The sequence below is a fragment of the Juglans microcarpa x Juglans regia genome, chromosome 2S, assembly GCF_004785595.1.
Source record: "Juglans microcarpa x Juglans regia isolate MS1-56 chromosome 2S, Jm3101_v1.0, whole genome shotgun sequence".
Classification (NCBI taxonomy): domain Eukaryota; kingdom Viridiplantae; phylum Streptophyta; class Magnoliopsida; order Fagales; family Juglandaceae; genus Juglans; species Juglans microcarpa x Juglans regia.
In genome coordinates, this window is record NC_054597.1 from 12,670,416 (window position 1) to 12,693,018 (window position 22,603).

At 37.4% G+C, this 22,603-nt stretch overlaps 2 protein-coding genes across 6 annotated transcripts; both read left to right on the top strand.

Annotated features, from left to right (window-relative positions):
• Positions 1-7,119: 7,119 nt before the first annotated feature.
• Positions 7,120-19,523, top strand: LOC121253279 (zinc finger CCCH domain-containing protein 40-like). Of its 5 annotated transcripts, none has more exons than XM_041153281.1 (12): positions 7,257-7,397; positions 8,648-8,823; positions 9,156-9,266; positions 9,529-9,562; positions 9,771-9,906; positions 10,003-10,059; positions 10,506-10,603; positions 10,733-10,804; positions 10,934-11,145; positions 12,132-12,334; positions 18,852-19,064; positions 19,299-19,523. In XM_041153281.1, exons 2-12 carry the CDS (start codon positions 8,682-8,684, stop codon positions 19,368-19,370), a joined length of 1,350 nt encoding a protein of 449 aa, XP_041009215.1. In that variant the 5' UTR covers positions 7,257-7,397; positions 8,648-8,681; the 3' UTR covers positions 19,371-19,523. The 5 variants fall into 5 exon arrangements, with proteins under 5 accessions (XP_041009216.1, XP_041009215.1, XP_041009217.1 ...); XM_041153283.1 differs by lacking the exon at positions 19,299-19,523 and adding an exon at positions 19,170-19,201 and having other exon boundaries at positions 18,852-19,080; XM_041153284.1 differs by lacking the exon at positions 8,648-8,823 and adding an exon at positions 8,247-8,351 and having other exon boundaries at positions 7,258-7,397.
• LOC121253280 lies at positions 13,039-16,887 on the top strand. The gene is made up of 2 exons (XM_041153286.1): positions 13,039-14,854; positions 14,902-16,887. The coding sequence occupies exon 2, from the start codon at positions 15,742-15,744 to the stop codon at positions 16,639-16,641; it is 900 nt and encodes a 299-aa protein (XP_041009220.1). The 5' UTR covers positions 13,039-14,854; positions 14,902-15,741; the 3' UTR covers positions 16,642-16,887.
• Positions 19,524-22,603: the final 3,080 nt, after the last annotated feature.

Consider the following 22,603-nt stretch of genomic DNA (forward strand, 5'->3'; position numbering starts at 1 on the left):
GGATCGTTCGATGGAGGAAGAGACAAGAAACTAGAAAGAGTGCTAAATAGAATATCGGACGTGTTAGAACAACAACATGGGATGTACTCTTGTCACATGCAAGTTCAGTCGCTAGAATCCCTTAGGGAGGAAGTGAGGGGATGTACCTATGAGATTCTTGACTTACCGCTACTCAAGATTCTTCAAAAATGAGAGATCGGCGAGGGCAGAGAGATGGATAACCAACATTGAGAAGACCTTTGAGGTGTGCGGATGTACCGAGACCAAAAGGTGTTATACGCGAGCTACCTACTCCAGGGAGATGCAGTTCTATGGTGGGATTTCAAAATACAACTACTTACCATGGAATTGGGAGCCATGGGGACGATCTCATGGGAGAGGTTCAAGAAAGAATTTGATACCCGATATTTTTCGAAGATTATAAGGAAATAGAAATCAAAGGACTTCGCTAACTTGGTCCAAGGAAATATAGAGCAGTATGCCGCCAAGTCTATGGAGTTGGGAAGGTTCACCTCTTACCTTATCTCTTAGGAAATCATGAGGGAGGAAAAATTTCAGGATGGATTGCAGACCCAAATTAGGACACAAGTAGCTTGTCTAGAAATTATGAATTTTCAGAAATTAGTTCATAAGACGTCCATAGCCGAACGAGAACAACGAAACTATTTGGCTATATCCTTGAACCTAAAGAGACGTATGGTGGCAAGTGAAGGAAGCAATCGAGAGCCCTATAGAAATTCGTGTCAAAGACCAGTGGGCGACCAATAATCACTCTAGGTTCACGAACGGGCGGAAGAATGCCTGTGTGTAACGTTTGCCAGAGATCTCACCAAGGGAACTGTCGACAAGCCTAGAATGTGTGCTAAAGGTGTAGGCAGACTGGACATTATGCTCAGGATCATCCCCAGGCACCACCAGTGCAACGAACGGTGCCAGCAGGAGGATGTGGAGGCCTAAGGCAACCGTTCAAGCTAGGGTATATGCACTTACCTCGGAAAAGGTCAACGACGACTCCATATAGATACAAGAAGTCGGCGTCATCACATGTATGGAGCTATAATTCACCTTAGTCAACTTCCTTCGTAGGAGTCCTTTATGTATTGGGAGTCACGGTGGAACTACCAAACGGAGAAATGGCATTTTGTACCAAGGTAGTTAAATGATTTTTGCTGAAAATAGAGGGAGTCCCTTTGGAGGCAAATCTAATAGTGTTTGGTATGCTAGGATTTGACGTTATCTTGGGGATAAACTGGTTGTTTTGGCATTTTGCAAGCATAGATTGTCGTTCGAGAACTGTAACCTTTTGAGTACCGATAAGGGAGATTAAAACTTTTAAAGGAAGCAAATTTTGCTTGATACCAGAAGTTATTACCTCACTTTAGGCTAAGAAGAAGTTGATAAAAGGGGTTGAGGCCTATTTAGTGTATCTAGCCCCAAAGAAAGGGATGCGGAAAGAGGTGGAGGATATACCAGTAGTGAGAGAATTCTCGAAAGTTTTTCAGGAATTACAAGGGATGCCCCTTCCAGGGAAATTGAGTTCACAATCGACCTAGAACTAGGGACTGTCCCAGTTGATATAGCACCCTATAGAATGGCCTCGATGGAATTGAAAGAATTGAAAAACCAATTGCAGGAGTTATTGGTGAAAGGGTTTATTAGACCTAGTATCTCACCTTGGGGAGTGCCGATACTAATTGTGAAGAAGAAAGATGGAATTCATAGGATATGCATTGATTATCAGGAGTTTAACAAAGTGACTATTAAGAATAGTTACTTGTTGCCTAGGATAGATGATTTATTCGATTAGCTGCAAAGAGCTACAGTCTTTTCTAAGATCGATATCAGATCTTATCAATTAAGGATTAAGGAAGGTGATGTACCTAAGTTAGCCTTTTGGATTGGTACGGTCATTATGAGTTCACTAAAATACCTTTCAGGTTAGCAAACACCCTAGTAACTTTTATGGACCTCATGAATAGGGTATTCTGACTGTTTTTATATTTCTTTTTAGTGGTGTTTATAGATGATATTTTAGTGTACTCCCGAAATGTTAAGGAGGACGAAAATCACCTGAGAATGGTGTTAAAGACTCTCCAAAACCATCAACTATATGCCAAATTCAGCAAGTGCGAGTTTTGGTTAGAGGAAGTAAGGTTTCTAGGCCATGTGGTCTCCGAGGAAGGAATCATGGTTGACCCAAGCAAGGTGGAAGCAATGATGGATTAGAGACGACCCACCTCGATACAGGAAATCAGGAGTTTCTTGGCATTAACCGGTTATTATCGTAGGTTTGTGGAAAGATTTTCTAAATTATCGAGTCCTTTCACAATGTTGACTAGGAAAGACGTTAACTTTGTCTGGACCAACCAATGCGAATGAAGCTTTGAAGAATTGAAGAGATGGCTAACTACGACCCCTTGTTTTATCCCTACCCGAACTTAATAAGCCATTTGTGGTATTCAGTGACGCGTCGAAGTATGGCTTATGTTGTTTTCTAATGCAAGAAGGTAAGGTGGTAGCCTATGCATCTAGACAATTGAAGGATCATGATAAGAATTATCCTACCCACGACATGGAATTAGACGCAGTAGTGTTTGCACTGAAAATATGGTGGCACTATCTATATGGGGAAAAGCGCGAGGTTTGCACAGACCACGAGAGTTTGAAACATTTATTTATGTAAAAGAGCTTCAACATGAGACAACGAAGATGGTTGGAGACCATATGTGATTACTAGTACGAGATTAAGTACTACCCAGACAAGACTAACTTGGTTGCTGATGCCTTGAGTCACAAGTTGAAGATGAGGGATGAAAGGGAAAATTTGGATGTAGATTCGTTGTTGGAAGAAATGAGACACCTACTGGTGAAGGACAAGTCACCAGGAGAGGTTCTCACCGCCCTACATCAGTTAAGGATAAACAATTTAGATGAATTACGAGAGCAACAAGAAAATGATCGGAAGTTATTGGAAATTCAACGGAAGATTGGTAGGGGCGAAGGACTTGCCCATTATAGCTTGGGCGAGGGCGTAATCTTGACGTTCAAAAGGCGGAAGGTGATCTCAACCAACCCAGAAGTTATACAAGGAATTTTGGGAGAAACCCATTCCTCACCATATGCCATGCATTCATGAGGAACGAGAACGTATCAAGATCTCAGAAAAGGGATACTAGTGAGAAGGGATGAAGAGGGACATTGACCGCTTCATTGAAAAATGTGATACGTGTAGGAGGGAAAAGGTGGAGTATCAAAAATCGCGAGAAACTTGCAACCCTTACCCATTCCCAAATGGAAATGGGAAGACATCGCTATAGATTTTCTAGTTGGGTTATCCCAAACTTCTACAAGTACATATGTGATATGAGCAGTAGTGGACTGACTGAGGAGTGCTCACTTCTTATTGATCACTACCACGGACACATTGAGCAAACTCACCCAGTTGTACATATGGGAAGTGGTGAGGATACATGGAGTCCCTGAGACTATAGTATTTGATCGGGACCCTAAATTTACATCTCACTTTTGTAGGAGTTAACAAAAGGCGATGGGCACAAAACTGAAATTCAGTAGTGCCTACCACCCCCAGACGAATGGATAATTAGAGAGGAGCATCCAAACCTTGGAGGATATGCTGAGGTCGTGCATACTAGACTTCAAGGGACCTTGGGAGTGGTACACCCCACTTATCAAATTTGCGTACAATAATAGTTATTGGCAACTATCTAGATGGCCCATTATGAGGCAATATATGGACAGAAGTGTAGGTCGCCTACATGTTGGGACCAAGTAGGAGAGGCCCAGTTACTTGAGCCGAAGATTCTTCAGAAAATGATAGAACAAGTCAAACTCATACGGGTAAGGATATCTATTGCCCTAGGCAAAAAAGCTACACCGACAATAGGAGTAGGGAGTTAATCTTTGAAAAAGGTGATTGAGTGTACCTTAAGGTGTCCCCAATCAAGGGTGTTAAGAGACTTGGGGTAAAGGGAAAGTTGAGACCAAGATACATTGGACCACACCAAATAATGGGAAAAGTCGGCCCCAGGGGCGTATCCGATTTTGTTGCTTGTGGAATACAGAGGTATTCACAACGTGTTGCACGATACCTCGCTTAGTAAAAGCTTTGAAAAATAATAGCCCCGGGAAATTGAACCAAATCGAGTTCAGTTACAACCGAATCTTACATACGAAGAAAGGTCGGTATGCATCTTAGATAGAAAGGAGCAGAGATTGAGATCTAAGGTCATACCCTTGGTAAAAGTGAAGTGGAAAAATGAGGGAAACGAGAAGTTTATATGAAAAAGTGAGCAGAACACGCGGGAGTAGTTCCCATATTTATTCAAGTCGCAACTGTGAGCTGTAATGCACGAAGTAGAGGTAAGATGAACAATACACGAGGAATGACGCGACCATAAATTGGTCATTGCTTCTCTTAATCTCCAACTCAACATCAATAAGCCTTGGGAGACGAGATGGTGTGAGAAAAGAGAACCACTTGGAGGGTAGCCATGCCACCTAAAATCAGTCATTGATTCTTAGAAGAACAATGTAAGAAGGAGATGAGAGAGGCCAAACAACGATGGATAGAGGAGGAACGTTGCCAAGACAAAGAAAGTACTCGGAGGGCCAAGAATCTTATATCCGAAATGCTGGATCAAGCCGACACAAGTGATGAATATCTATGTAATGAGCACTCTTGTGGTGAAATAGGGCAAATACTGATTTTTTTGAGGTTTTATACTTATATTGGAGACAGATTATTTCTTAGCATATTAATACGATGTGTTTCTGTATTTTGCATAAAAGAGAGGGCAACGTCTCCAGATGATGATTCCTCGCCATGCGTATGTATATACATGTGTTATCTGAGACGGTGACTCCTCGCTATGTTTGAGGATGCACGTAGCATTAAAAGTGAGGGTGATTCCTCGCCACTCATATACGTGTCTGTCCAGCCTTTTATGAAAGTGTTCATAGCATCTTCGGTAGCATTATCTCTTATTAGCAATCTTGTCTTAGTGGCCTAACCTACCAATAGTTTCATTTTTGGAACCACAGATTTTGATGCAGATCCAAATCCTAGCATGACGCCTGATAAAAAAGAGTCAAATCCACCCGAGTCCTAAATACGGAGACCAATAATCGCCATAGTTACCTTGTACCTTCTGTTATAATATTACAATGAAGTTTGGCGACTACTTGTATTCTGTCTACCACTTTAAGGCAACAAACTTTATGTACATTTGGATGATGTAACATCTTGAGATTTAGTGAAGGGAAAAAAGCCCCTTTTTGTTATGAAGATTAGTATTTTGGTATTTAATAGCCACACCACAACGTATTATGCTTAAATTTCTATTGCGATTACATAGATAAATATGTCTGGTTCAATTCCCCCTTGGGTGTTGGCCAACACATATCCTCGCCTAGACTTTCATGAAGAACGAGGCGCCACAATAATACTTGTTTTGGGGCGAGCACTTTCCCTTTCTACATTGTTCGTTGAGATTGCGAGTTTCATGCTCCCTCATATTGCTCATCGAGGTGGAGAGCATTTTACCTCCTATGGTCATCCTCAAGATGCCGTGCACTTTTGTGTAGGTATATGTGGTTTGATTCTAAGCTAGTTATAGGGCTGTAATTGAGCCGAGCCGAGCCGAGTTAAGCCAGTCTTTAGCTTGTCGAGCTCGGGCTCGAGTTCGAGATTTTTATTTATTCTTTGTTCAAACTCAACTCGGTAAGTTAAATTCCCAACTCAAACTTGTCTAAAAAACGAGCTCGAGTCAAGCTGAACTCGAGCTCTGCTTGAATTGTTTATTTTTTTAAATAAGATTTAATAATTAATAAATTAGATAAATAAAAAATTTAATATTGAATTTGTATAACTAACAAGTAGAATCTCTATTGAATTATAAGATTTTATAAATTTATAAATAATTAATATCTAACTAGTTGATATTTATCCATAATAACAACATATTATATGCCTACAGAAATTATTAATACATACACATAATATGATAACATATATCTATTTCATATATGGTTCCTACATACTAATATATGAAATTATTAAATCTTATCGACTAATTATTGTATAAATTATAAAATATAGCTATGAAGTATATTTAATATATAAACATAAATAATTAGGTTATATATTATATATTTAATTATAAAAATGTTATGCATATATTATTAGCTAATACATATATATTATATGTATATATACATAGGGTATATGTGTATATTTATCGATATATGAATGAGCTTTAATCGAGTCAAGCTAACAAGTCGATTCGGATATAAACGAGCCTTAGCTAAGTTGAGTTAAGTTTTGTCGGGTATGTGTCATTTATTAATCGAACATGTATCTACTTTCACGGGTGAATTTTTTCCATGAGTTGAGTTCGACTTGAGTTTAATCGGACGAATACCGAGCAAACTATTGAATAGGCTAGTTACTAGTTCATTTGGGTTGCGCTTGGTTACTGAACTCAACTGAGTTTAATCTAATTTTAAACTGAGTCTAACATCCAAACACTCAACTCTCAAATTATTAAACTCATTACAACTTAAAAATTTTTTACACATGGGACCCATAACTTTTTTTCAATTTAAAACATCTTTATATGTAAGACTCACAACCTTTTTTAATTTCTTATAAGAATACTAATATCATTTTAACATCTAAACACATTTTAAACTCAGTTTAGATGAGTCTCAGATAATTCTATTTATTACTCAATTTATTACTATTCATAAAGAATTTAACTCAACTGAACTCAATTTAATATCCAAACATAACTTTAGAGTGTTACTAGTATTCAATGAAATGGTATTTTTATTTTATTTTATTTTTATAACAGATAAAATGGTGAGTTAAAATCCATGTTTGCGGTGTTTCGGAGTCCTCTTTAAAAAGAGGAAAATGGGTGAAGGTTGGGTTGGGTTGTACCCAAGAAAGCGTAAATCGAAGACTGAGCTCGGGCTTGATACTTTTTCATCACCGAATATCTGGACGGTACGTTTGGCTTCAGCATCCAACCTTGTCCTTCTTTCGTTCTTGATTTCTTTGAACCCCAAAACTTACAGTGTAGGGCTACTTTCTCTTGCAGGAATTCTCTTATCCATAATATTCTATTGTCAGCGCCAATGATTTTCCTTAATTAGGAAAACTCTCATTGGTTTCATACCTTATTTTTCATATTCACCCGTCTCGCTAAGGGATTCTCCGAGTTCGAAATATAAAAATATATATATCAACATGGTTGAGAGGAAATTATTCAAGACGAAGCTGTGCGTGTTGTATCAGAAGGGCCGCTGCTCTCGCCATAGTTGCTCGTTCGCGCACGGCAACTCGGAGCTCCGGGGAGTCTCCGGCTCCTATTCTGGTAAATCTTCCGTTTCTTCATTGTTGTGATTAATTACTCCGATTTGTTGGTTAAATTGATTGATTTTTAATTTTTTGGTTTTTTATTGGTATCAATGCTTCTGGAATTTGCGACTGCATTGCATCTCTAATATCGTATTATCGTTACGCATCAGTTTTTTTAATTTATTTTAGTGTGTTTTACCTGAAACTTAGAGAGGGGGAGGGGGATAAAGTGCGGTTATGTTTGTATTTCGCTTTTTATGGTGCAGCGCATTAAAGGATATTAGCATCCCGTTGCCTTTTTACATAATATGATTACGTAATGAGTGCAAGTACTTTTGATATGCTGTTTTGAGGTTCATAAGCAACTATTCCACAATCCATTTTCGCTATCTTTCCATTCTTTTCCATTCATCATGTACTTGCAATCATATTAGGTAATCATATGTAATCATATTATGAACTTCGAGCCAACTTTATATAGACCTATGCCTGTATCTATACTCGTACACATTATATAATGTTTTCATAAATGTTCAATTGTTCAAAAAAAGAAGATATAATATGTGTAAGAGTATAGATACAGGCATTGGTCTATAGAAAGTTGGCTTGAATTCCATAACCATATAATTTTTGCTTTCCTGTGCAAAATTTATGGCTCGGCATACTTGTATGGTGACAGTTATGTTTATCAATTAACTCTGTATAAGCCAGAGCAAGAGGGCTTATGTCATGCGGCATGGCACTATGTGACAAGAATCTATCAAAATGTCTTATTTAGGGACATGTTGTAATAATAGCAGTGGGGTGTTTCATTAAATATGGAAAGTTTACAGCAACTGACAAGATTAGTGGCTTTCTTCTTCAGACCGGATTGTGCTGGTTGGTTGGGTGGTTGTTTTATCTGAACGATGACTGTGGTATTTACATGGAGAGCTTTATCATGGTTATAATGCACCTACAAATCATCAAAGTATTTCTCATAGGACCAGCCTATATTTTCTTCCATGTTAACTACAAAGGGAAATGCTTGTTGAAGCAACTTCTGCAGTTAGTTATTCGAGAAGCTTATTGTTTTGGTTCATTTGTTACTTCTGCTTGAATGATTTCGCGATGGGATTTCTCTGGTCCATCAAAATGCAGTTTAATTGGAGATAATATTAAATTCTATTTCTCTTCGATAAATTATTATCGTATCATCATATGGCAGGGCAAAGAAATCTGTACCCTTCAGATTTTGTTTATATATCCTAATTGTCACCATGACAGGGATGCCAACTTGTCTTTATGGGATGCTACTTTGATGTGTGAAGATTATCCCAGTGATGTATCTTCTCATTGGATTTTGTCTTATTGCTCGACATGGATTTCTATGGCCCTTTGGGGACTGGCAAGAGGCACTAATATTGTTCATTATTGTGTTTCTCGTGCCGTTCCTTGTGATGGTAACCTTAGCCTCGTTATCTGCTTATATCTTATTGCTCAACCAGAAGATGGGGATATCAGTTCTAATTTGTTCAATTCCACCATGATATACAAAGGTTTTCTCAATATTATAAGCTCAAAATGGGTTTTATTACGTCTATTCATTACATGGCCCTTTTGAGACTGGCACGAAGGCACTAGTAATGTTCCTTATTATGTTTCTCTTGTTGTTCCATGTAATGGTAAGCTTAGCCTCATTATTGATTTAGAGTCTTCTACATCTTTTTCCTTAGAGATTAATAGATATTGACATGTTTTTCTGTACTGGAAATTCTTTGCTTTCTTTTTGCAGCTAGGCGGGACCATCATGGTAGTGACTTGAGGAATAAGCTTGGTAGAAGGCACTCTCCACCACAAAGGTTTTCACCAGTGAGAGATACAAGAGGTCGACAAAAACTTCGTGGTCAGACATAATATCCTTTAAACTCCTCACTTTCTTTGTTTTCTAAATTGTAGTATATATTTTCATTGCCTACATGTGAGAGATTATTGGTATTTTGCTTTTCAGTTTATGTTATTTATTATTATTTTTTTATTGAAATGCTATAATTACTATTAATCTATTAACATAGTTATAGTTTTATCTTTTACTTTCAACATGTGAAACTTTTTTTTAATTAATAATTATCTGGTAAAACTTACTGTGGTGGAAATTGTATTTGCAGAGTATAGCTCTTCCATGTCACTTGAACGAACAAGGTGAGTAATCATGAACTCCTTAAAACACATATATGAGTGTGTTTAAGATGGTGTCCTCTATTATATTACCACCAACAAAAAGATAATGCAATTATCTCTTGCTGTGAACCATTCTACTGATTCTTACTAAAATACTACAGATTTTTTCTTTTCTCTCCTTTCATCTTCATATTAATCCACGTGTATGTGTTAAAACTATTTGTTCCAGAAAACGTAGGAAGAAACAGCACTTTGATGGCCAAGGTGATTTTTCTGGAAGTTTGAGAATCTCTGAGGGAACTGAAGATCAGGTTAAAGAAGGAAAAACCGTGTCCACCAATCCAAGGGATGTTCTTGACGAGCAGGTTTAAAATTTGGTCTTATACTTCATCCTGAATTTGCTTAGAATCTTCTTACTCATCTAAAAATGTTATTTTCTGATTTGTGGGAATTATGTGCAGTTAAAGAAAATGCAGTTGGATATTAACGTGCTTGAGAATCGGAAACTTCAACTAGGGGTCAGATTCATCCTTTTGGCGGTTAATTATTGGTCCACTACATACTGATAAAAAAAATTATTAGTCAACTACACGGACATGCACATGAGCATGCACACAGACACACAGAAAACATATATAAATGTTTGTATTTACTGTGTGAAAATGTTACCCCTCATGTTGATTATTTGTTATATCATTTCTGCTTATTGGCAGTTAATTTTGTCACACAAATTTGGTTCATAATCTATTACAATATATGATGTTCCTATGCTGTTCATAGTTCATTTAATTGTGATGGAAGACCATGATTATATCAACGGCCTTCTAAACATACAGTGATGGGAACCCATGCACCTCTTTTTTCTCTCTTAGGAAGATATGTTCATTTCTGTTGGTATTAGTTTTTTTTTATCTAATTCAATATAGAGATTTTGTTTTTGACATCTGATGCATGCTGTCTAAAGGTCTTTTTGGAAGAGAGGGTCCAAGAAGCAGATAGTTTGACTTCTAGAATTCAAGAGCTTCAGGTTCAATTATACAAAGAGAAAGATGAATGTAAAAGGTATTCAGATGGAATTACTGATTTCCTTGCAAATTCATGATCCCTTTCTTGCTTCCCTCTTCCCTTTTAATTAATTAATTAATTTATTTATTTTTGTGTTGTGTCTGTGGGGGGTAATTGGATATCCAGGATCACCTCAAGAATGAAGAAGTTTGTGAAGGCACAGAATCGTCATTCACGTATACAAGATGAACTGAAGAGGCAAATACTTTATGCTATTTCTCTGGTTCTTTCTGTGCATTAAAGCATTCAAACTTTGGTCTTATTCTCTAATCTGAAGCATTGGATTTTTATATTTCTGCAATTTAGTTGATTTTTTTGAAATTATAGATCACAAGTGCGACTTCAGAAGTTGGGAGATCAGCTTGGTTCAGATATTTCTAGAAATGTTGCCAATGAAGAGGATTCCATAAATATTGTGAGTGATGGAGAAACTGGTGGTTTTCCTGTAACCACTCCACACAATGAGCTGCAGAATGATGCTTCTTCCGGCAAGAAAGGGCTTTGTGTTAATCGAGATCCTTCTAAAGTACCAAAACAAGGTGTATTTTAATTAACACTTCTTTCATGCATTGATTCTGTGGAGTAATTAGAATTTACAGCATTCATTTTTCTCTGTCCCGGATTATGTTTTTCTTGCTAAATATTGCCAAGTGTTCTTGCTATTTGGTCAAAATGGTAAACGATGATTCAACTAGTACTTTCCAGAAGCCAATAATGGATAGAAGCATGCCGTGATTTATATGGAAAGTCCAGGTTACTTTAGTGCTCTTGAAAGTTTCATGAACAATGTATGTGATGACAAAGATGGAAAGCGAATGAGACACACACTCTCTCTCTCTCTCTCTCTCTCTCTCTCTCCAAGTCTTAGAGGAATGACACTTGTTTAGGAACTGGTTGTAAATGCCAGATTTGTTCAATAATTCATCATTGAATTTGCAACATATAAGAAGATTTCATTATATGTTTGACATGCTTCCTCATTGAATGGGACAAGAAGATTTTGTTTCTTGTTGAAATGGACTTGTTTCCAACTTAGACTTGGATATACACTCTACTTGTGGTACTGCTTCTCTTTCTAAAGATCATTGACCTGGTGTGCTGAAGCTCATTAGTTCAGTTGGTGTTTACCTTTTTGTTAATCCTTTGTTATGTTGTAGAGTTAGCATGTACATGTCATGATGCAGTTTTCAACTTGTACTAGTGCCTACTTCCCTAAACATAGGAAAACAATGTAGTAAAAGATTTGTGGGGAAACTACTTAACAACACTTAGTATATGGAGTTCTCATATAAAATGGCGGCTGGGTTGTCCATTTGTGTCATATTTGTTTGTTTTTATTGTGTTACTCTGTTTTGGAGAAGTTTATTTTAGATGTTTTATTTTTTGTTGTCTGCGAGTATGTGTTTTCTTTTTTCTTTTCTTGCCAAGCTTTGAATGGTTATTACTGATTTTGTACCATTTAGTGGCATAGGTGTATCATATTTGTACTTTTTGTATTGAGGCTGACATGTTTCCGGTGATCCAGCTGATTTAACAAAAGTAGGACATCCGGAGAAAACAATCAGATCCAAGAAGCTTTCTAGGTGGAATCTGCAACCTGTTCAATTAAATGAAGGTAACGAAATTAAGGCAATGAACAATGGAAATGACAGTACTAAGAGCCTTGCAAATGAAGGCAAGCATAAACGAGGAAAAACTGTTCCTGCTAGCATCCTCACTGCATATAAGGTACACCTTTTTCATCTTTGATTGGGAACTTTAATGGGAACTTTAATTAGTTACTTTACATAAGATGGAAAAGTCTTTAGTGAAGCCACCAGCAATACATGCTGATGTGCAGTTTTAAGTTTCACACTTTTACCTACTTATATAAAAAAAAAAAGTTACACACTTTTACCTCCAGATATTGCACAGGTGTGAATGCCAAGTTTGATTAGTCTTTGCAAATTTTATCCTTATTACTTTTTTTTTTTTAATTTTTTTTTATGTCGGGGAACCTCTCCAATGTAGGGTCCTTTGGACCCACCCCTACAGAGTAAACCCCAGTCCCGTGCACCGCACCCTTGGAAGTTTTCCTATACGAAACTGGTTAAATTACTGGCTTTTCACCAGGAGATGTGGCCTCAAAGAATTGTTTGCACCCATGAGATGTTGAACCTTGGACCTTGAAGGGAGTGATACCTCAAGAGCAAGACCTTCACCACTTAGGCCAACCCCTTGGGGTTTCATCATTATTACTTTTTTTTTTTTTTTCATAAACAAGATTTTATTGATCAAAAGAATAGGCAAAAACCCAAGTATACGGGACATTACAAGAGCAACGCCTATGCGTGCTTAATTTAGAGATACAAGGAATTCATGAAATGACAAGCCATGAAAATCAATTACAATCAATCAATGGAGTAAAGTATTGAAAAATAGACTTCTAAGCTTCTCCGTTGACTGTGCTTGATCTTCAAAACTTCTTTCGTTCCTCTCCCTCCAAATACGCCACCATAACCATATTGGAACCATCTTCCATATAGAGGCAATCTGAGAGTTACCCTGGATAGCTTTCCAAGAAGCAAGGAGGTCTAGTGTCCGTCTCGGCATCACCCAAGCTAATCCCACCCGAGCAAGAACTTCATTCCACAATGTCTTGGCAATCTCACAATATAGTAGTAGATGATCAATTGACTCTCCACTCTTTTTACACATACAAAACCAATCCAAGATTATGATGCGACGTTTCCTTAGATTGTCTAGAGTGATGATCTTCCCCAAGGAAGCTGTCCATTCAAAAAACTTTTGTCTTCCAAGTACTCTTCCATAGGAATGAATTTGCACCGTGTATTGTCATGGCTTTGTGTTCAGATCACTTGAAACCAATTCTTCCAAACAGTGACAGATGTTCCAGAAGATTTTGACCATTTACCTCTAGGATTTTTCTCTCCGTACACTTATATCCTAAGCTACATCGATTGTTCTATGGCTGGTGATTCACTAGCATTTCCTGGTCGATAATAGAGAGGTGTATTATTGTAAGGATGGAATGCTCGAAGGTAGTCCTGATTAAAGACATTTGAGATTTCATTCGTAGGAAGTCGAGCATTGCGCATCATATAGAGAGGAAGGAAGGTGACTAATCGATACTCCCAACAATGAACTGGGTTGTGCAGACTTTGGATGAATGCTCTCGTTCGGAAGGTAATAAGGAATTCATCAGAACATCCAGTCCAGGCAGCAATGCTTACATAGCACAAAGGTCTGTCAATTTTGGTCTGACCTCTAACGACTATGGTCGATATCTGACCATAGTACAGTACAGAGACGGAGGAAGGAGAAGCCTCATCATCATCCCTGAAGAAGGGGATGGTAAAGGTTCGAGGAATATGGCAATGGAGCTTCGTGCGATGTATGGTAGTGTGGGAAAAATTGGTGAGAAGGATTAGAGGGGGTTTGTTACTCTCGAACAACAAGTGCACAAAAGCTCCAAGTGGTGGAGTTGCCCACAAATCATACGCCGAAGCAGTAACTAGTGCCGCACCAGCCATTAGAGGAGTTGCCAGGAAAACAGAGGAGATGAGAAGTGTAGGGTTGCCAAACTAGGGAACGAAGGGTAGTATGGGTATTTTGAAGGAGATAGAAGGTAACGTTAAGAAGAAGAGGAGAGAGAAGTTGGCTATTGTGTCGAAAGCCAGAGACAGTTACGCAGGAAAGGATGAAGGCTCTCTGTTCAAGGGGTGAGGTGCAAAGAAAGTTAATCTGAGTATCAGAGATGAACTATTTGAACTGAGGGGGCGAATCAATGTTTTAATCCACAAAATAAATCAGGATATGGGCTTGGGCTCGAGACAGGGAAACAAGCCCATTATGCTAGGTCTAGGGAGGCTCAGGAAAATAAGTTGGGCACAGAAGAAAGGAGGGCTACATGGGCCGAGAAAGAGAAAATGAAGATGGACACAACAGACCATCCGGCCCAGCAATAGCGGGTCAAAATTCCAAGTCACCCGATCTTCGAAATCGGGTTGACATCTGGAGCTGCAACAACATCGTCGGAGACGACGTCACTCAGGTCGGGGACATCACAGACAAGGTCGACTGAGGGCGAACCAGCGGTTGACATCTAGGCTACCGTGGTGGCGGCGCCGACGATAAGAACAATAGCTACGGAGCTTGGTTCTAAAGCAGAAATGTCCGTCCGACACTTAGGAGTCGACGGGAACACTCTGATCTCTTCACAGACAGTGCCGATCATGGAAATCGAAGGTATAAGGAGCTCGGTTTTGTTCAACGAGTGGAGTGGACTTGCGAAGGGTGTATTACGGGGGAGGAAGAAATTCCAGGCCATGCTTTGGTAGTGGTTGACTCGACTGGGGGCCAAGGAGAGTATTTGAAGATGGTACATCATGACTCAGACCAGTTGGGGGAGGCACAAGCAAGTCCTTTGGTCAATGCAGCTGCTCACTGGGTAGAACCGGCTCCACTGGTATCTATCCACCCAAGCAACAGTAGCAACATTCATGCCTCAAATTGGGTATTACACAAGGCAAAAGAGATTCAAAGTTGTGTGGGAATCTTGTGTGAAGACTGAGGACCAATTCATAGTTTTCTTGGCAGCAATTGAGGCTGGACAGTCTAGGGAGCTCAATTCTTCTAAGAAGAAAGCTAGAGAATTAAAAAGGCTTGATTGGACAGTCAATGTTGGAGTAAGCGAGAAGAGCTCTAACCGTAGAAGACCGAAGGGAAGGGAAATGGAGGTTTTTTTATGAAACTAAAAATTGTTTCATGGAATGTAAGGGGTGCTGAATTAGAAGAGAAAGCGCCTCAAAGTTAGAAACATGCTATGTAAATGGAGAGTGGACATTGTATGTTTGCAAGAAACGAAACGAAATTAGAATTTATTCCCCTTTGCATTATAAGGAGTTTGTGGGGTGGCATTACCTACCATCCCAAGGGGACTCGGGTGGCATCTTAGTGATGTGGGATGAAAGGGTGGTGGAAATGATGGAGGAATGTTTAGGGGATTTTACGGTGGCTTGTTCCTTTAAGAATGTTGTAGACGCTTTTCGGTGGGCTTTTGCTAGAGTTTATGGCCCAAATATAGATCGTACTTGAAGTTTATTATGGGATGAGTTGTCAGGACTAAGTAACATATGGGACTTACCTTGGTGTATTGGTGGCGATTCAACGTCACTCACTTCTCGAGTGAAAGATCGGGTGGCTCTAGTTTTAACCCAACTATGGTGGATTTCTCTACTTTTATTTTTGAACATGATTTACTGGATATCCCTCTTGCAGGTGGCTCTTTCACTTGGTCTAGCAACCGAGAACTCCCCTCTTGGTCAAGGATTGATAGATATCTAGTATCACCCGAATGGGAAGCACACTATCTAGATCTCATTCGAAAACGACTCCCCAGGTTGTGTTCAGATCACTTTCCTATCCTCCTTGATTGTGGAGGTCTCCGCGGAGGCTCAAGGTACTTCAAGTTTGAGAATATGTGGTTGAAGTCAGAAGGATTTCTTGACAAAGTAAGACAGTGGTGGTCTTCTTATCACTTCTATGGAAAACCTAGTTATGTCTTGGCATGCAAATTGAAGTCCTTGAAGAAAGTTTTGAAGGTATGGAACGAGCACGTGTTTGGTGATGTGGGAGGCCAAAAAAATACTCTTTTCAAGGAACTCAAAGGTTTGGAGGGAGTGGAAGAGGAGAGAGAACTATTTGAAGAGGAGAGAGCTCGCAAAATCCAAGTGACAATGGATATTGAAAGGGTCTCTCTATTGGAAGAAATATCTTGGAGACAAAAGTCGAGAGCACTATGGTTGAAGGAAGGGGATAAATGTACCAAGTTTTTCCACCGATTAGCTAATTCACATAGAAGAAACAATGCCATAGAGACACTGATGATTGATGGGGTGACTTCCTCAAACCAAGATGAGATCTCTAATCATGTTGTAAAATATTATGAGAATGTACTCTCAGAACAATTCTCCTGGAGACCAAGATTAGATGGGCTTACTTTCGACGTCCTCGGCTCGCAGGAAGTTGAATAGCTTGAACGACCGTTTGACGAGACAGAGGTCAGGGGAGTTTTGAAAAGCATGGCAGGTGACAAAGTTCTAGGCCCGGATGGATTTTCTATGACTTTTCCAAACATGTTGGGAAGTGCTCGAAGAAGACGTAATGGGGGTCCTTCATGAATTTCATGAAAGTGGGAGGTTTGAAAAAAGCCTTAATGCAACTTTTATCGCGCTCATTCCAAAAAAATCGGGAGTTGTAGAGGTTAGTGATTATCGTCCCATTAGCTTGGTGGGCAGGGTGTACAAGATTCTCTCCAAAGTTTTGGCAAATAGATTGAGCAAGGTGATGGATAAGTTAATATCATAGCCTCAAAATGCTTTTGTCAAAGGTAGGCAAATTCTCGACTCGGCATGTATTGCTAATGAATATCCAGATGGTAGACTCAAGTCAGGAGAGCCGGGGCTATTGTGCAAGCTGGACATAAAGCTTATGATCATGTCAATTGGATATTCTTGCTTTACATGCTCGAGAGATGTGGTTTTGGTGTGAAATGGTGTACTTGGATCTGTCATTGTATTTCTACAGCCTGCTTCTCGGCTTTAGTGAATGGCTCACCGAAAGGCTTTTTTAAAAGCTCACAAGGCTTGAGACAAGGTGACCTTCTATCTCCGTTACTTTTTTTTTTTTTTTTGTGATGGAAGCATTTAGCAAGATGATATCGGGCATTGTGGAGGGTGGTTTCATATCTGGATTCGCCGTGGGGGAAGCCACTACTGGCACTCTCATCTTGTCCCATCTATTATTTGCCGATGACACTCTAATTTTTTGTGGGGCTCAACATGATGAAATCCAAGCCTTGAGGGCTCTTCTTTTATGCTTTGAAGTTGTATCAAGGTTGAAAGTGAACTTGGTCAAATCAAAAGTAGTGTTGGTGGGGGATGTTCCTAATGTGGAGTGTGTGATTTCCATTTTGGGATGCAAGATATCTCAGCTGCCAATGAAATACCTTGGCCTTCCGTTGGGTGCTCCGTTTATCGTTATTACTAAAAGAGAAATGCTTTAGTCACAAAGAGATCCTACAAAAGTAAACCAAAAATTGACATGGCTTGATATGGTACGTTAGATTGTAAAGCTATTTTTATTGTAAAGTAGATCTAATGTATTATATGAATCCACGTCAATTTGTGGGTTTACTTTTGTTGGATATTTTTGTGGTTGTAGCACTTCTCAATGACTTTAGCTGGTGAATACGTGGTAACCTAGCTCAATAGCTGAATATTTTATTTTTAGCAGTGTTATAGGGAATTTAACTTCAATCAATATTGGGTGTAAATCAGGTCTCTTTTACACCCTCCAATAAAGTTGACACATCGGCTTTTTATTGGAGAATCAATTAAGCAAACTCATATAGAATCAATCCATTTAAAAGATAAAAAATAATTTAAAAATACAATTAGATTAAATCAAAACATAAAGCGAGATGCTGGGGGGTGGTAGATTTCTTTTTTCATTTTAAATAGGTTATAAAAAATAATCCAGTGTATCTCAAGCCTTGTTAGAAAATAGTAGGACACGTGTCAAGTTTTCATTAGTGGGTGTAAAACTAATTTTACACCATATCTTGACAGCTGGTACCTTCTATTATAATTCTAAGAATAATGCTTCTATGCTGTCTCATTTTGCCCCCTCATTTTGACCGCTTATGCATTTAATTTTTTTTTTTATATATTTTTTTCTTTTACTTACTGATTAAGGAAGTGACTATTAGTGTATTGGCTTCTTTTCTTTTCTTTTTTATTCTTTTTTTTTAAATGTTTAAAAATATGAATAAGAAAAATGAAAAAAATTGAGAAGGGAAATTTTGCCTAGGGAGCATGCCCAGCGGTCACTGGGCGGCACCCTAGCTGGACTCTAATTCTAATTGCAGTGAACCACTGCAGCTGGTGTATAAGTGGTACGCTCATTATACTCACTCCATGCATGGTTCCAGAACCCTCATGCTCATGTCACGTGGTGGTGGGGGTGATGCCACCATCCCCCCTTCCTGTGGAGCAAAAAGTAAAAAACAAACAAATAAATAGAAGTCTGATCTCAATATTGTTGTAACCTAGGAAAAGTGTTAACGAATGTTTCTCTTCTCCCAGCCCATATTTTGGGGCTAATGCTCTGTGCTAGTTGTGTGTGTTAATGCACCCTCATTATTATATTTTCATCCTAATCCTTAGTATAATTAACTATGTAGATGAAGGGTTTGGAGTCAACACCTGTGGTACCACCAACCAGCATGGCTGCTCATGTAGAAGATGAAGAAGTTGAAATTGAATTGGAGGACAGAACTGGAGTGGTTGAAACTGCCACTACAGGAATTGAGAAAGGACCCGCCGATGAGATCATCATGGGTGTGCCATTTCCACTTCCCCCGCCTCCTCCAATCCGCCAGAATAGTTATTCACTGGTTTGTCCTTTTTGCCGTTGTAATCCCTATCGGGCATTAGATTAGATTTGCTTCTTCTCGTCTCTTTTTTTTTAATTGATTTCATGCTTCGTGCCCATGTTTTAGTAACTTGTCAGCATTAAATTAAAGCCTAGAATGTACTTTCCCCATGCACACCTCGTGTATCTTCTATTTTATTCAATTTTTTTTACTGGTCACCTGGTATGAGCTGTTTGATTTGGCTTTGTTTTGCAGTATAAGGGTGATAATGAGAACGTGGATGTGGATGGGCACGAAGAAGAGATTGTTAATGTGGACACTATTTGATATTTAAATGTAAGTATTAAGAATTTTGATGTTATCTCATTTTAGCTTTTTCTTCATCTTTGTTCGTACTCATCAGCGGAAGCATAGGGTAGTGAGCATCATGTACAAAGCTGGATTCTGTGGATGTAATGATTCACTTTGTTGGATGTGTCATTTTGTGGTTTCCAATTTTTATTTTGTTAGAGATTGGTGGTGTTCTTTCAAATTTGAAGGCTACCACGGAAGCAAGCATGCTTGGGGGGTGCTTGGGCAAACATGAGTTAATGCCATTCCACACAATTGTTTGTTTTTAAAGCATGGCAATTCATAAGCCCCACATACACACACCACAATTTCTTTTATTATTTAATTATTTTTTTAATTTTTAAATTTTTTTTTTTTTGGTTTTATTCATGCTTAAAACAATTGAATTCTTCTACTCATCATCCATATACCATACATTTGATAAGAGAAAAAAATTAAAAAAATAACAAAAAAGGTGGTGAGGTAACTTCAAAATCGGAGGAATTTGCATCTGCCCATCTGTTTTGCGATTTTTGGTTTTGATTTCTCGAGGATAACTCAGCCATCTTTGCATCTGCCCATCTGTTTTGCGATTTTTGGTTTTGATTTCTCCAGGATAACTCAGCCATCAGTTTCTTTCATCCAGGCATGGTATTTAAAAAAGAAAAAAAAAATGATGGCAAAATCACATCGAGGTAGGAATATGAAATCGAACTCAGAATGTCTGAATTTTGACCACTTGCATAGTTATTAGTGTTAAAAATATGATACAAACCCAAAAGGTTGGTCCAAGTGGTGAAGATCTTGATTTTGAGATATCACTTCCTTCTAAGTCTAAGGTTCAACACTTCATGGGTGCAAATAATCTTTTAGGATCACACCTCGGTTGAAAAGTTAGCGATTTAACAAGTTTTATATAGGGTAACTTTTGAGAGTACAGTGCATGAGACTGAGGTTTATTTTACAATGGTGGGTTCGAAGGGTTCTACCTACAAGAGATTCCTCAATATAAAAAATATATAATATACATATATATATAATAATTAAATGTACATCTTCTTATCAGCTTAATCTTTTAAAAAAAATGATAATTTCACAGTTTTTTTTTTAATCTTTAGTTATTATATAATTGATTGGTAAATGAATGAGGAAACTTGTAACTTCGGTTTCTTTAATAAATTCCTTATTTGATAGATGATAGACCAACGGTTTTAAAGGACTATTATTTACGTTCTACTATTAGTAAATCTTGAATTCGTGCATGAACTAAGAATGCGTACGGATAGTAAAGAACCTGTTGCCAAAATAACTATAAAGAAATGATAGTTGCAGTCATGAATGTGTAAGTACAGCGCAATCACTTTGAAAAAAATAAATATATACGAACTCACATGAAAAAAAATTAATTTTTTAATAGTAGACTCCACTCTTTTTCAAAGCGATTGCATGACACTTACATACTCTACGACTGTATGTAGCAATATATTGCAAATCTTATCCATCAATACAATAGAACATATTCATTGAATGGAGATTTTTATTTTTTATTTTTAAGTCATTAAGAGTTAGAGAACCAATAAGTTTAGCTGCATAGGATTTACAAATCGATGTATCATACTTCAATCCAGAAGTCCTACATGCTATCTTTTTTGTTATTATTATTCTATTATTTTCTAACGTAGCATTAAATGATTGGAAGATTATTGATCATTAATTACTTATCATCCTATCATTGAATGCTACGCAGGGGTGGTGATTAAAAGGTGGTAAATATTTTTCTTTACAAATAGTTGTATCATAAATCAAAATTAAAATTTAAGTTAGATATATTTGTCAATGATGTGAAAGACTTAGTGTGTTTAGCATTTTAATTTTAAGCCTTTAAACCAGAAATAAGCATGAAATAAGATAGAACTATGGTGCCTCAAAACTAGGGGTGAGCACCGACTTAGTCGGAGTAGGATTCTCCTGAATCTGACTCCGATTTTGTCGGAGTTCAAATCTAAATTCTGACTCTGACTTGTGTAGCTCCAATTCGACTCTGAGTCAGATTTAGACTTTTTTTAGCTTCATATTTAACTCATTTTAAAAAATGATTTTTTTGTGGTCTTTCAAATTTCAACTTTTCCAAAAAATTTGAAACAAAAGCTAAATCATTCACCGTTAATTTACTTCTATATTAATATCTAACTTATTTTATACTAGATTTATACTGTAATGTATAATTATATATTATCCTCCTATAGTATTACATGTTATTATATATTAGTATTACATGTTATTATACTTTAGTAAATTAGTATATATGTTATTAATTTATTATACTAGACTTATTTAAATACTGGCGTCTAATTTATTTCTATACTTGATTATGCATGATAGTAATACTATGATCTTTAGATATACTAAACTATCATTAGTCTATTTATATTATAGTATAAATATATTATTTTATAATAATTAGTTCATATTAGTATATTATTGAATTTAACTATACAAGTTCTAGTTATATAACTATATATACTAATATATATGATAAATGTATAGATAAATACATATTTTTATAATTTATATACAATAACAGAATCGGATTCAGAGTCGGTATCGGAGTCGAAGGGCAAAGCCAAAGTCAGAGTCGGAGTATAAAGTTGGAGTCAGAGTTGGTCAAGTGACACCTCCTACTCTGACTCTGATTGGAAATTTAAAAAAAAAAAATTTGACTCCGACTCCGTTTTGTTCAGCCCTACTAAATCAGCAATGTTCTAGAAAGTCTTAGACCCTAATATTTCATTTGGGAGTTCATAGAGGAATAAAATGAACAAAGTGTGAAGGAACGAATTGAAATGAATAGAATGAGTAGAAAATAATAAATACAATGGAGAGAATTTATTCCAATTTCCATTTCGTCTAATTCCTGCTGTGATACAAAATGTTATCGATATATTGATCAATTTAGAGATGTTTGATGCACGTCAGTGATTATGAGAGATTACGAATAGAAAACTCAAAACCTGGTATATTCTAAATTTTGGATGTGGATAAGAGGGAAAACAAATAAAAGTAAAGAAAAAAGTTGAATGGAATTTAAGAGAAAATGAAGAAAAACCACACAAGAAAATAAGGGAAAAAAAATTAAGATGACTCGAGAGTCAACAGGCAAGGAAGAACAGAAAATGTTTTACTTCATAAGTTTTTTTAAAAATATATATATATTTGTTAGACTGTAGAAA